At 53.8% G+C, this 13,113-nt stretch overlaps 1 protein-coding gene across 1 annotated transcript in view; it reads left to right on the top strand.

Moving 5' to 3' along the window:
- Window positions 1–12,302, top strand: part of BTBD9 (BTB domain containing 9) — a 479,622-nt gene extending 467,320 nt beyond the window's left edge. Inside the window, exon 11 of the mRNA XM_090280431.1 lies at window positions 11,790–12,302. Coding sequence (XP_090136557.1) covers window positions 11,790–11,987 — 198 coding nt within the window. The 3' untranslated portion in view covers window positions 11,988–12,302. The remainder of the gene's footprint in view (window positions 1–11,789) is intronic.
- The last annotated feature ends 811 nt before the right edge of the window (window positions 12,303–13,113 follow it).

Below are 13,113 nucleotides of genomic sequence, written 5' to 3'. Positions count from 1 at the left end.
TACATACAGCATGCATTTCATGCACTTTTTCACAATAAATGTTTTGCTTTCAGCAAAAAGGGAAAAGTGATGAGGAAACTGAGGCTGAGCCATGTTAAGGGATTAGCACAAGGTCACCCCGCTGGCGAGTGGCAGAGCCAGTCTGAGTCCAGGCACTCTGGCTCTTAGGATCCAGGCTGCTCCGCCTCCCAGAAAGGCATAATAAGTAGTAAAGCAGCAGAAATGAGCCCAGCTCTGCCGTGGCCGCGCTGCCCGAGTCAGACCTCGGTGAGCAGGTGGCGCCTGCGGACAGTAGACCTAGGAGAGAAACGGAGGCAGGCCCTGCACTGGGGGGGCTGCAGGTTCACTGCCTGAGAGAAACCAGGCCACAGGAGGAGGGCCTTAGCTCTAGTGACAGCGCGAATGGCAGGCACAGTGGGGTGCGCTGTAGCAGGCTGGTGTGGATGGATGTGGGGCAGGGCGCTGGGGAGGGGCTTCCCTCCTCTCTGACAGGGGTCCAGGGAGCCTGGCCCTTGGGAACTGGGGAGCAGTGAATGAGATGCTATGTGAAGGTTTGGGAGGGCAGGAGGGTGGCAGATCCCTCCGTCCCGTTGGACGCTCCGCCCCGGCGCCTGCAGCACAAGGCTTCGTGCAAACCCCGTGGTACCAGCCAGTCCGCAAGTGGCTGCTTGAGTTGGCCCCCAGGACCAGTCGGTAGAGCCTGCAGTGAGGCAGTTTATTTACAGGCCCTGCCAGGCTGGTGAGTGGCTGTGGGCTCCTAGTGCCTTCCCTGTTCCCATAGCAACATGTGGCTCTAGTGAAAAAAAAAAACAGGTAAACGGACTCTGTTTTCTTTTTTCTTTTTCTTTTTTTTTTCAACACAACGAAACCTCCTTCCTGGCCTAGTGATCATTATTTCCCAGCCCCCATCCCCTAGGTCTGATCATGCCCCACTCGGCTCCCTGCGGCTTTCCCCTGGCAGTTTCCTCTAGAGGAGGCCCTTTAGGCCCTGAAGACGCACCTCAATCGTATCCTAGCTCCTGAGGCCAGAATCCCCAGTTCTTCAGCCCCAGAGTTGGCAACAGGGGCAGAGACTTGGAGAGAGCTAACGGGCAGGCGAGCCCCTCCCTCTGTGAGCTCGGGATCTGCAGAGAGACCCAGTTCCAGCCCTCAAACTCCTTCTTCTGCCAGGAGACAGCCCAGCCGTCCAGGGGTTGCATGTGGCAGTGATGAGGGCAGGATGCTCACAGACAAAAGTTGCTTAGGAATAGAAACACCTGAAACAAACCAGGTTTGGGATGGCACCTGGGTGCCCTGTGCTGTATACAGAGGCAGAGGTGGCATTGGCAGGGGCAGGACTAGGTGCAGACCAGAGAGAGAGAGAGTGAGCACTGGAGCGGCAGGTCCAAGGTCAGGTAGGCCAGCGTGCACCCGTAGTGTGCACAGCAGTCCTAGCAGGAGCCTGTGCCCCACCACTACACTGCACTTCTTGAGGGCAGAGATGGTGTGATGGCATCTTCATGCCCCAGCACCCAGCCCAGTGTCCAGCACACAGTAGGGCCTCCCACCCCCACCCCCCGCCCCCCATAAATCAGACTGGGCCAGAGTTTTGGTGCAGAGTTCTGAGGGAAATCAGCTCTCAGCACTCACTTGTGACAACTTGGATCTGAGGAACAAGGGAGAATGGATCACACCAAGGCTGTAGTCCCCGTGACCTTGGAGAACAATAGGGCTGTGCTGGGCTGTGAGGAAATCTAGAAGCATTTATTGCAAGAAAATAAAGGGTGAGAGGTAGTTAAAGGTGAGCCATCCAAACAAAAATGTGGGTTTAAGGACTACTCGTGCAGATCAAGGTCAGGTGCCTCTGAAGAGTCCAGCTAAGAAGGAAGGGTCTAGAAGTAAGCCTGAGAAACAGCCGTGATGAACAGGGCAGGGAGGTGAGGAACGAGCCAAGAGGACAGGGAAGTGAGTGGAGATGGTGGCGCCAGCCTCGCCCGCAGCCTGCAGCTGTGTGGCCCCAGCAAGCCCCTTCCCCTCCCTGGCTCCCAGGGCGCTTGTCTTTAAAATAATGAGAGTGAACTAGGTCTTAAAGGTTCCTTTCCAGTGAGGTGGGGGGAAAAAAGCAGAAAAATATTTAATTTGTAGCATAATTATAAAAGATGCTTTTGTAGGTATCTTCGTGCTTAAATGTCTATTGTGAAAGATTCTGTGGGAAAAGAGGGAAATGACACAACAGCGAGCACGTCGATGGTCCAAACCCTCCACAGTCCTCCGATGCCTCTCATGTCGGAGCAGCGATAATTCTGCACCAAGCAACTGGTGTAGGAGAAGGTGCCCAGAACTGAGCAGGTTGGTGCTGGGAGCCACTGAGCAGTGCGAGAGTGGAGGCAGCACCTTGTGAGCATAATCTCAAATGGTGTCCCAGCGCCGAGCCAGCGGGCCAGAGTCAGGCCTGAGGTCCCCACGCAGACAAAGCAGGGGCGCTTCCCCAGCTGAAGTGAAGACCTGCCCTGGACGGCCCAGTGAGCGGGCCTTCCCAGGCGGGTGGGGCCACCGCCAGGCTCTCATGGTGCCTGGCCCACAGGAAGGGGGTCTTAGTACGGCTGCACCCACCAGATTTCCCTGGAACTAGGACATTTCCCTCTTTTCTGTTTTTTGAAAATAAAAAGATATCATCTGCCACTTCAGGGCCTAATTAACTGAGTGAGTGAATCGCTGTCCCTAGAACTCTGGAGTGTGCACGCATAGAAAACGGAATGGGGAGTTCTGAGGGGATGCCTGGGGGAATAGTATTGGCAAGGCTCTTTTTCCAGAACCTTCCAAGCAATGGAGTTCTAGTTATTTATGGGTGCCCTGACCTATGTGAAAATGGGAAAGTGACATTGGAAAGTTAGAAAACTCTTGTCATATATAAGCAGTGTTGCCAAGAAACTGTTAGGAATAAATACTTGTGCAAAACTCTTTGGGTTTCCTATCCCTGAGCAATAGTGACAGTGTTGCTCACAATCTGAAATGGGTTCCTTACCTGAAAACAATGTTTTGGGCTATTCAGATGTCCGTACATAAAACTTAGGTTTATAAAAAGGGATATTTTGTTGGAAACACTTGGCCTTCATTTTTAAAGGGACAAAAATGAAACACCCCTGCAGTCTGTAGGGGGACCCTGTGTGCCTGAGAGGAGTGTAAGGAAGATGTCAATGTTTATTGCGTGCTGAGTGGGTTTGCGATGCTGCCACACCCAACGTGTGGAAGGAACATAGGAAATCCCCAGGGTGGTACATCTCAGAAGCCATGTCTTTGTGCCTGACTTACGGGCAAGTGTCATTGAGAAGTAGGTCCCTATTGTAAAGATACGTCCCCTTATAAACTGTTTGAAAGCTTGGATCAGAAATCCTATTTGTACTGGTTAGCATGAAAACAGCCTGTAAAAATTACTCAGGAGAAACCAGAAAAGCAAGGCAGTAGAGTCGTTGATCACCACTTATTAAATTTTCCCAATTTCTGCTGTAGTTCACAGTGGACTCTTAGGCCAACATGGGAAAATTAGCAGAGGCTTCTCTGCTGTAACACCCCTGGAAGGCATGTCGAACAAACAGTGCCTATAACGAAAGGTGCAGACAGTGCCAGCCGGGGAATCCACCCGATAAGGGGCCACTCCTGCTGTGTGCGTCCTTCCCAGGGTTCACAGAGAAAAGAACACCCTGACTGTCTCAGACGCACTGAGTGCGGCTCTCAGAGAGGAATGGCAACGCAGTCCGAAACAGCAGCGTAACAAAGGGCGCCGGGGAGTGACTGCGGCTGCAGCGGGCTCCTCCTCAGGCCTGTGTTCCACATTAGCCGCCTCCTCTCAGGGGACAGATCCAGAGGCCGTTGAAGCTGGTTCAGCGAAGGTGCCCCTCTGTGAGCCGGGGCAATCAAACAGGCTAATGGGATATGTGATTGCCGAAAAGCGAAAGGAAAATGACGCGGGGACTGTGGTGATGGCTTTGCATAAATCAGCAGTGCGGCTGCCTTGTATGCCTCATTCGCTTTTGGTCACATCCTTTCCGGGTGTATTACAGTGTTGGGAAGGTTCAGAGGAAAGAAATGGAATCACAAAAGCTCCTGAGGGGAGGGAAACTCAGGACTTGGCTGTTCCACCTAGAGGGAGGCCCAAGGTGCGAGGGGGGAAGAAGAGCTTGGGGGTCTGCATTTCCAGATGGCCCCCTAACCCCTACGGTAGTGACGACTGCTCCAAGACATCAGCTGCTTCCTCCAGTTTCCTGTGGAAAGAGCAGAGACCTCTCCCTTCATGCCCCTCCTCTGGGCCCAGCCCCACCGCACGGCCGCCTGCCCCAGGATACGCTTACTTTTCACCCTTGCTCCCAAGAACATTTTCAGGACCACCCACAGGCCCCCCCTCTGGGTGCCCGTTAGCAATGAGTGCACATCTGAAGGTGCCCGCAGCCCAAGGGAAGGAGCCCCGGCCTCGCACGAGACGATGATGGCGAGGTTACCGCCGGTGCTGGCTGTGCTCTGGGCCGTGCCCGGGGCGGGGCCGGCGTGCTGGCCTGTCAGCTGAGGGGCCGAGCCGGCACGCTGTTCCACGGAGGGGGGAGCCGGGCCTCTCCCGGCGCGACCAGGCCAGGGGGGTGGGCACAGGCTGCAGGAGCGCGATGCCAGCGCCCACACCTTCATCTGGAAGTATTCCCTTTGCCTCTTCTACCTGGAAGGTCACTTTCCTCCGTCTGCCTCTGAACTCCTCAGGCCTAACTTACAAGCCTCTTCCTTTCTGACCTTCCCTAACCTCCCCCTTCCAAGCAGAATTAATTTCTGGGATTACTGATCACATGCTATTATAACTTTCTGTGTGAGGCAGGCATCCAGATACAGAGAGCACAGGCTTTGACCTGCTGGGCGGGGAGGCTGGGTCGCGCCGCAGGTATGAACTAGGGCACCTCTGCCCGCCGCCTCCCCTGCTGGGCTGGGAGGTGTGGTGCCTGGTCAATGTTCCTGCTCAGTGAGGCTGTCAGAGTTTCAAAAGGAGAACCAGAGGAGGGATCTGAAGAGGAGTACAGGTCCTTGGTGGCTGGCTGAGCGTGGAGCCCCCAGAGACCCCGCTGCTGTCCCCTCCCGTAGCACTGCAGCCCACCAGCATCTCCTCCCGAAGAATCCAGTCACCGCGGGCCCTTTCCTGTCAGCTTTACTGAGTCTGTTATCAAGTTCTGTTACTCTTCATTCAAAAATGAGACTTTCCTGTTTATCCCAAATTGCTAAATTCTGCATCGGGGGATTTCAAGTGTTCACCTAAAAATGAAAGTCCTTTCAAAGTGAAAGGCAACAGGCATACATTGGAGATCAAAGAATAGCTATTTGGGAAGCACTGCTCAGGCGGAAGCTCAAATATTCCAATTAGGAGACAAAGGCAATGGCAGGTCTGAGAAAAGGAAGGGGAACAGTTACCTCAACAGACAGAAGGCATTTCAATCGGTGCAGACAATATAGTGATGCTAATTCTAATCAAGTTCTGAATTTTCAGTCCTGTAGTTATCAATCCCGTAGTCATATTATCTGCTTTCCTTATCCTTGCAAGCAGTTCTTTGGGTCACCATACTGCTTCAGGCCCAGTGAGAAGGTTTCTGGCCCTGTTTTAACGTCCAAACCTTTGAGGCATAAGATGTGCCAGCCGTTGCCTCACGGATGGCTCCTCTGGCTCCATTTTAAAGTGGCTCTGTTTATATTATTATAAATAATTTTTTTACAATTATAATTGTTGTTACCTACTTTCTTTGGACTCTTATAGTATTTGTCACCATATACATGTATTCATTTTATAATATTTTGAATTTAAGGAATATTCTTTTTTAAGAGTCTCCTCCCTCCAGAGTAAGTACCTAGCCGCCTGCCCAGACCCCAGCCAGTTCCTCGTTGCATCCCCCCAGGCTGGGCTGTGGCCTCTGCCCCCACTCCCCTCCACCCTACACCTCCTACTTTGTCATCCCCCTCGGCTTAAGAGCCTGCAGTGGTCTCCCTCTCCTTCTACGCCCAGGGCTCCCTCCTCTGACCTTCCCAACCCGGCTCCTCCACACCCTCGTGGCTCCCCATGTGCCCAGAGCTCCTGCTTGTTTGCTGGTGTGTCTGCTGTCCTCACTGGATGGTGCACCCTGAGGGGCCGGGACTTTCACGGTGGGGCATGCAGGAGGTGCCTCCTAAGTGTGTGTGGAATGAATGAATGGCATCCTGACCTTCAGACCCCACTCACACCTTCAGCTCCTCAGACCACGCCTGCTGTCGTCGTCGTCGGCAGCCGTCCGTCTCGAGAGATGATGGTGTAGCTTCTTAAGAGTCTATCTGCACCGCCGAGAATGGCTGTGCAGTCCAACTCGGGAGTGACATGGTATCTGTCTCCTCCCGTGTTGAATCGACATCTTGCGATGACGCTGAAGCTACAGAGCCTGGGCAGGGTGTGCACGTCCCTCTCATTCTGGCCTCTGTGCCTGGCACATGGAGGTACCAGCCCTTTCCCAAACTCCGCCTGCCCTTAGCCTGCTCACTCGGACACCCGCTACACTCTCCACCTCTGTGTCTTATAAAAGTAACTGTCTTCTGTGTGTTGCCTTTGAATCTGGCAGAGCCTGCTGGACTCTCTGGAAATGCTCAGAGAGCCCACGTTAAAGTTAGCTGGTCCTTTAGTGACGCTCTTGGGGACTCCAGGGGTCATAGACTGAAATGTGGCTCTGAGATGGCCTTGCTCCTCATGTCTGGTCATCACTCCCTGGTCACCGTATGCCCACCCAGAGTCCCTGGGGAGCTCAGCCAGGCAGGTAGCGGCTGGGACTTTCAAGGGCCTCCAGTTTCCCCAACTTAGATGGAAGGGTCTACCGTGAGCCCTGTGGTGTCAGGGAGGAATGGTTATATTTCCAGAGGAATATGCAGAGGACAAAACCAAAACAACCGGCGGAGATTTGCTGTTGGTATTGTTAGGTGTGCTGGGAATAGCGGCCATTTGCACTATTACTTAAAAGCAGATTGGGTACATGGGCTACAGGCAGCTGCGCAGTTAACATCACCCAGTTATACAAGTGGAAATGGCACCAGGGATGAGGCGGCAAGAGTCAGGCCAGTGAACATTTATTTATGAAGTGCTCCCTGCAGACAGCGTCCTCCCTGGCTTTTACCAGCTCCATGTGGAGCAGAAAGCCACCCTGCCCCTCCGATAGGGTCGCTGATGGGGACCTTTCTTAGGTGAGAGGCACATGTTCTAAAGAACCAGCCATTAGTCAGAGTCCGGGCACACTGAGGTCTTTTTTAACTTTATTTTTCAATCCTGGATTTTTATTGATTTGTTTATTCTTGTGCAAGGCACTGAGCAGGAGAAAGGACAACCACATGTGGTCCTTGAGTCAGATGGGGATCTGCAGACCGACAGACAGGCAGGAGGGTGGGCGGGGGTTGGAGGCGGGGGCACCCTGAAGCCTCCCCGGGACGGCTGGGAAGAGCACACGTGGAAATCTAGAGGCTGAAGAGAAGCTCACAAGAGCACAAGGAGAGAAAACCCATTTGACACAATGTGGGGAGCACTTGAGGGAGGTAACAGGGAGCAGGAGAGGTGAGCATCAGTACAGGGATTAGCCTCAGCCTGGAGCCCTGAGGAGCAGCCTCCAGAGCACAAGCGTGAGGATTACACAAATAACCGATTAAAGAATATGATGGGGCAGGATAAGGAGCTCAGGAAGGTGCAGAAAAATGGGATGTGTTCAGAAGAGCTGGAGACACGGGCTTGCGGATGAAGCGCGTTGAGTAAGGGGACAGGCTGTGAGCTGCTTACAGGCAGCTCCCGGGGCAGCGAGAGTGTCGGGTGGGGTGTGAGGAAGCAGAGCTGTGTTTGGAGGGGACCTCCCTGGCTACTCAGCAAAAGCCTGTCTGGGCGTGTCCCCCACCTGTCCCATGTTTGGAAGGAGGAATGTTCATAAAGCAAGAGAGGCTGTTGATAACCAGCTAGAAGGTGCTCTTGTCACTACAGATGTTTAAAGGAGGTGAAGCCAGTGGAGAAGAGTAGATTAATGTTGCCACTTAGGAGAAGATTTTCATATTCATCCTGCGTAGCTCAGGTCAGAGCTGAGGGCACAAATAGTTTTTAAATCTCCATAAAAGGTCCTTCCATCTGGCTGTTGACAGGTAAGCACCTGCAGGTGGGCCCGAAGAGGGCGATTTGATATAAAAAGAGGAGAGGATGGAAAGAAAGGAAAAAGGAGAGACAGGCCGACTTAGGCAGCTGCCAAGCCGGGTCCGCAGGAAGCTCTGTGGTGAGGAGAGGGAAGGCCTGAGCTTTAAGGAGAGAAATTAGTTCACTCTAAGAGAAAGCGGTCTCTGCCGAAATGAAGAGAACAGACCAGAAGATGCATGCCTCACTTGGTCTTAATATTAGAGTTTGAAATGTGAAATTTGAAACAGTGGAAGATAAATGAGAAGTAGAAATGTGGAAAAAATAGTGATACAGGAAGGTAAGCATAGAATTTATATTTTAAATGTAATTTCACAGTTGATATTACATTTGTCTTCTCTGTGAACTTGATTCTACAGTAGACCAGTGTGTGGTGCAGGTGTGCACAGGGCACAGGGCACGTGTACCTGTGTGCGCTTGTGTGCACAGTGTGTGTGAGTGTCCCCGCTCAAGCTGTAGAGGATGCAGGGCTCCGGGTGGAAGAGGGCAGCCCCTCATCCTCCCATCTCTCTGCCCAACCTTACCTCCTGAGCCCCCTACCTTTTCCTCTGCTTGGTCCTCCCTCGGGGAGAGGTGTGTCTGGCAGCCCTGCCCTGCGTCCTGGATACCAGTGCCTGACCCCCTACAGACAGGCCCTTACCCAGGAGCAGACTCAGCAAGCATGGGCAGATCCAAAGTTCAGTGGCTCTCCAGCCAGCAGGCCCCCTGGGAAGGAAAGGGTGGATCCCTCTCCAAGGAAGCAGGAGGATTGTGTTCTGTGAGCGCTGGGTGGCCAAGGGGTAGGAGGCTGCAGTGTGTCCCACCCTCACGGGCTCAGAGCCTGGCCATACCTTTGTGCCCACAGGGCCTCCTTTCCTGCTGCTCACACTGGCCTCAGGCAGCCATCAGCCCTTTACAAGCATATCAGTACAAACCAGTTACTCCCTTCAATTTAGCCTTAGCACTTGCAAGTTCAAGGACAACTTTGCAAGTTGCCTATCATTTATCCAGGGCCTTTGGCTGGTGTAGGAGGGTGGGGACCAAAGGCAGAAAGCCTCAGGATAAGGTAGCAGCTAGTGGAGAGCCTGGGCCCCACCAGGTGTTTGTCCAGGAAGCTTTGGTTCTAGAGCCCGTTGGCTCCCTGGTCCCCCAGCCCAGTCCCTGGTGCCATGTGGCTCGCCCAGCCTCCATTCTCGTCACATCACTGGCCCAACATGCCAGTTTCCTTAAGGGTCCCTTGGGCCCTCAGGACCCTCCAGGGCTGGAACTCACCCCTAAATCTCATTGCAGCTGAGGCCTCGTCTGCTCCCGGCTGCCCCCTCACTGATCTTCGCCTCTACCTCTTGCTGGGGTCCTCCAGGCCCCGCCTCAGCCCTCGGCCACCAAGTGAGCCATGCAGGGGGATGGGGTGTCTCCTGTCCCTGTGCCAGCCCATCTTGACCTGAGGGTTGGGATCTCTTGGGTCGATCCCACTCCTCCAAAACTCACCTCTAACCAGAACCAAGGTGGAGCTGTGTTTCTTTCTAAATGCCTCACAGACCAGACTGCCTCCTCTTGGCTCCTGTGGCCTCCCACTCTCAGCTCTCACCTCTGGTTGAAGAAGCTGTAGTGCCCAAGCTGATCTCCCTCCAGGCAGTGTCCTCCCAAAAATCCAGGTACCACGTCACCATCGTACACTCCTGAGGCCAGGATCTCTGTGTAGGGGCTGCGTCCAGGCCGGCCCGCAGTCTCCAAGGGAGGAGCGGGTCACGGAGGGTTCCTGCTCCAAAGCCCTCATAGGCCCACGGCCCCGGTCCCCCTCTCCTGGCGGTTTGGTTTGCTGCTCAGATCTGCCCAGACCCCATTCCTCCCCAGGGTCTCCACCATGTCACTCCCTGTGCCTGGAGCACCTCTACCGCATCTGCTCCTTCCCTCCGAGTCCTGCCTCTCAGCTTTAAGAAGGGTTCTGGCGAGGGTGCCAAGTCCCTGGTGCAGCAGGGGCCTCTTCACGTGCTGTGTGTGTGGCTCCTAAAAGCTTTGGGAAAACAGGCACATGATCCTTAGAATAGCTTAAGGTTCAGAAGTAAAATATTTCTTAAGTTTAAACATAGTTATTTTGATAATATGAAGATAGAAAAAATTAACAAGATGGAAAATAAAGACTAATTGTTAGGAATAAATATTTGATGACACGATTTACTAAAATAGATTTTAACCAACCCTTTGAACAAGGCGCAGCAGATATGAAAAGAACTGTGGAAAACTTATATCCATGGGTATCTCATTTTCATAATTCTGGAAAAAATCCAGTTATGTTTTTAAAAATTACATGAGTCATGAATACACTTAAGGTCTGAATTCAGAACGTCTCACGCAGGCCACTTCCCCCTCCGGACCCGGTCGAGGCGGCACCCGGCGGGGAGGGCCCTGCGCAACCCGGCCCCGCACTGCCCGGGAGAGCAGGCGGGGGCTGTGCTTTTCCCTTCTGGGAGGTGGCAGGCGGTTGTGAATTTAGTCATGTTCTTAGGCAGTTTTAGAAAATACAGAATTTGAGGATCTGGAAATTCATTTTCGCAAAGCTCCCGGCATGCTCCTTGGGAAGCCGTCTGCGTGCCCCGGGCTGCAGACCACCACTGCAGAGGCCGGGAGTCCTCTTCTGCAAAGAGCTCAGGACAGGCAGCTGGAACCCAGGGAGACAGGACCTTCCGTGTGGGCCTGGGGTGCTGTGGGTCCCCGAAGGCCCGCCTCTGACAGCCCCTGACCTCACACACTGCGGGACCAGGCCTGTCCCTCTCGCAGCACCCACCCCCGTCCTCGCCCTGTGTTCTCCAGGTCAGGGCCCTGGCTCCCCTTGGAGGCTGAGGGCTGTGCTTTGCAGTGCCGGTGGGTGCCCTCTGCACAGGGGCTGGTCCAGCACGGAGCACGGAGCACAGAGCTCAAGAACGCTTCCTTGGTGACTCAGGAGGCAAACTCTCCCTGGCTCCTGGCAGGTGGCTGGCTCCCCCTGTAAGGGCGTTCATTCCAGGTTGGCCCAAGTCATATCAGGGCCAAGTCCCCTCCCCAGCAGATAATTATGCCTTAGAATGTCTTCCTTCCTGAGGATTCGAGGAGTTGGAGGGGGAGGGGCTTGTTTGCACCCTTGGAGAAAGCCTGTGTCCCCCCCTGGGGTGACACCCTATCGCTTTTTTTAAGTAAGAGCTTTAACGAGATAACTCACATCCCGTGCAGGTCACCTATTTAAAAAGGTGTGCGTTTCAGTGGTTTTCAGCATCTTCACAGAGTTGTGCAACCATCACCCCAGTCAGCGCAGCCCTGCTGACTTTTAACCCAGCTGCCAAATGCAAGAATTAATTAACTAATTAAAAAGAAGAGCTCTCAAGACAAAAGTAACCAACTTCAGACGAATGCAGTGAGAACATTTTACCGGAATCCAGTCCTGCTGTCACTTTTAGCCCATCGGTCCATCCATTTTTACCCTGAAATGTGTCTACAGCCTCCCTGTTGCTCCAGGGTGTCTGCATGGGGGGCAGGGGAGTGGGAAGGACTTCGGCCCCCAGAGCTGGGCAGAACGCTGTCCTGACTGGTGGCAGCTCCAGGGCAGGGACACTGCACTGGCCTGCCGCTCACGGTCTTCGCCTTCTCTCACCAGGTGTTCCACTGTGTGCACTTCGAGTGTCCGGAGCAGCAGAGCGGCCAGAAAGAGGAGGACAGCGAGGAGTCAGGGGCAGGGGGCGCCAGCCCTGCGGGCCCGCAGCTGCAGCCCCGTACCCCACAGGCCCCCGGTGGCAGTTCACTGCCCTCCAGCCCAGGCTCCAACCCCCGCTCATCCGGCCGGCAGCACCAATAAAGGGGGCACTGATGTGCCGTGACTCAGTGAGCCCAGATGGCAGCAGGAACTGGTGTCCTCCTGAGCAGGGATCTTTGTTGACTGCCCCTCCCCACTTCCAGAGAGGAGCAGACCTGGCTGCAAAAACAGACACAGAACAGGTTTGCTCCCAAGGACAGGAAGGGGCTGCTTTGTTCCCCTCAATTTGTTCAAATCAGGCTGGTCTCCAGAGGGAGAAAATGGGTCTTCAGTCTTCATCAGTCCGCCATTAACACCCTACCTCTCTAACCTAACCCAGCAAGGGCGCTGAGGGAAGCAACGGACAGGCGCGTCGGAATAGGAAACGGCGTGTGACACTCCAGTGGAGGAGGACGGATCAGGCGTCTAGTACCTTTAGGAAATAGGTTTCCACATCGCCCTGGCAACTAAATGATTTTTTATTTCTTTTAGTTATTCTCCATTTGCTAAGTCATATGTGTTCCAGATCTTTCTGAGATGCTCACATAGCAAACCACTTGTTTTAATCCCTTTGATGCTGTAATTTTCCTTCCTTAGTTTTGAACGGGTGGAGCGAGAGGCACGGCCTCAGTGAGGTGGCAGGTGCAGCTCATCGTGACACCTGGGCTGACAGCAGAACTCTTTTGAGGAAGTTCAACAAAACACAAGGAACAAAGCAACCTGTGGACACTGGAGTTAATAAGCACTCGCACTCGAACGCTGGGTTATTAACGTGTCCTTCCTGAAACGTGTCCAGCCTTCGGGAAGTTGATGGGGAAATTGCTGTTATGCCACCTGCTGATTTAATGCTCAGAAGTCTGTGTGTCTAAATCTGCATGAACTTCCAGTTGGGCTGGACCTGCCCTCAAATCGCCAGTCTGGCTGAGGGCAGGGAGGGCAGCCTCCTGGCGTCAGAAATACAAGCCCGGACTTTGCACGGTTGCCGTGTCTGCCCCCCACACCACAGTACTCGGCCGGGGATTGAAGCAGCAGCAGCTCGGAGACGCTGTCCTGATCCTCACAGAAACGACCCCACCTGCGCGTCTTGCTCCTTGGTGACTCCGTCAGATTCCTGTCGGTGTCGGTGTATCTGCAGGTTCTCCCTTGGCTGTCTGTCTGTCAGCACCACCCCCTGTGACCTGCTCAGAGC

Source organism: Furipterus horrens, unplaced genomic scaffold (genome assembly GCF_987537825.1).
Source record: "Furipterus horrens unplaced genomic scaffold, mFurHor1.1.pri manual_scaffold_6, whole genome shotgun sequence".
Lineage (NCBI taxonomy): Eukaryota > Metazoa > Chordata > Mammalia > Chiroptera > Furipteridae > Furipterus > Furipterus horrens.
The sequence above is the reverse complement of the archived record's forward strand: the minus strand, read 5'-3'. Positions and strand labels throughout refer to the sequence as shown.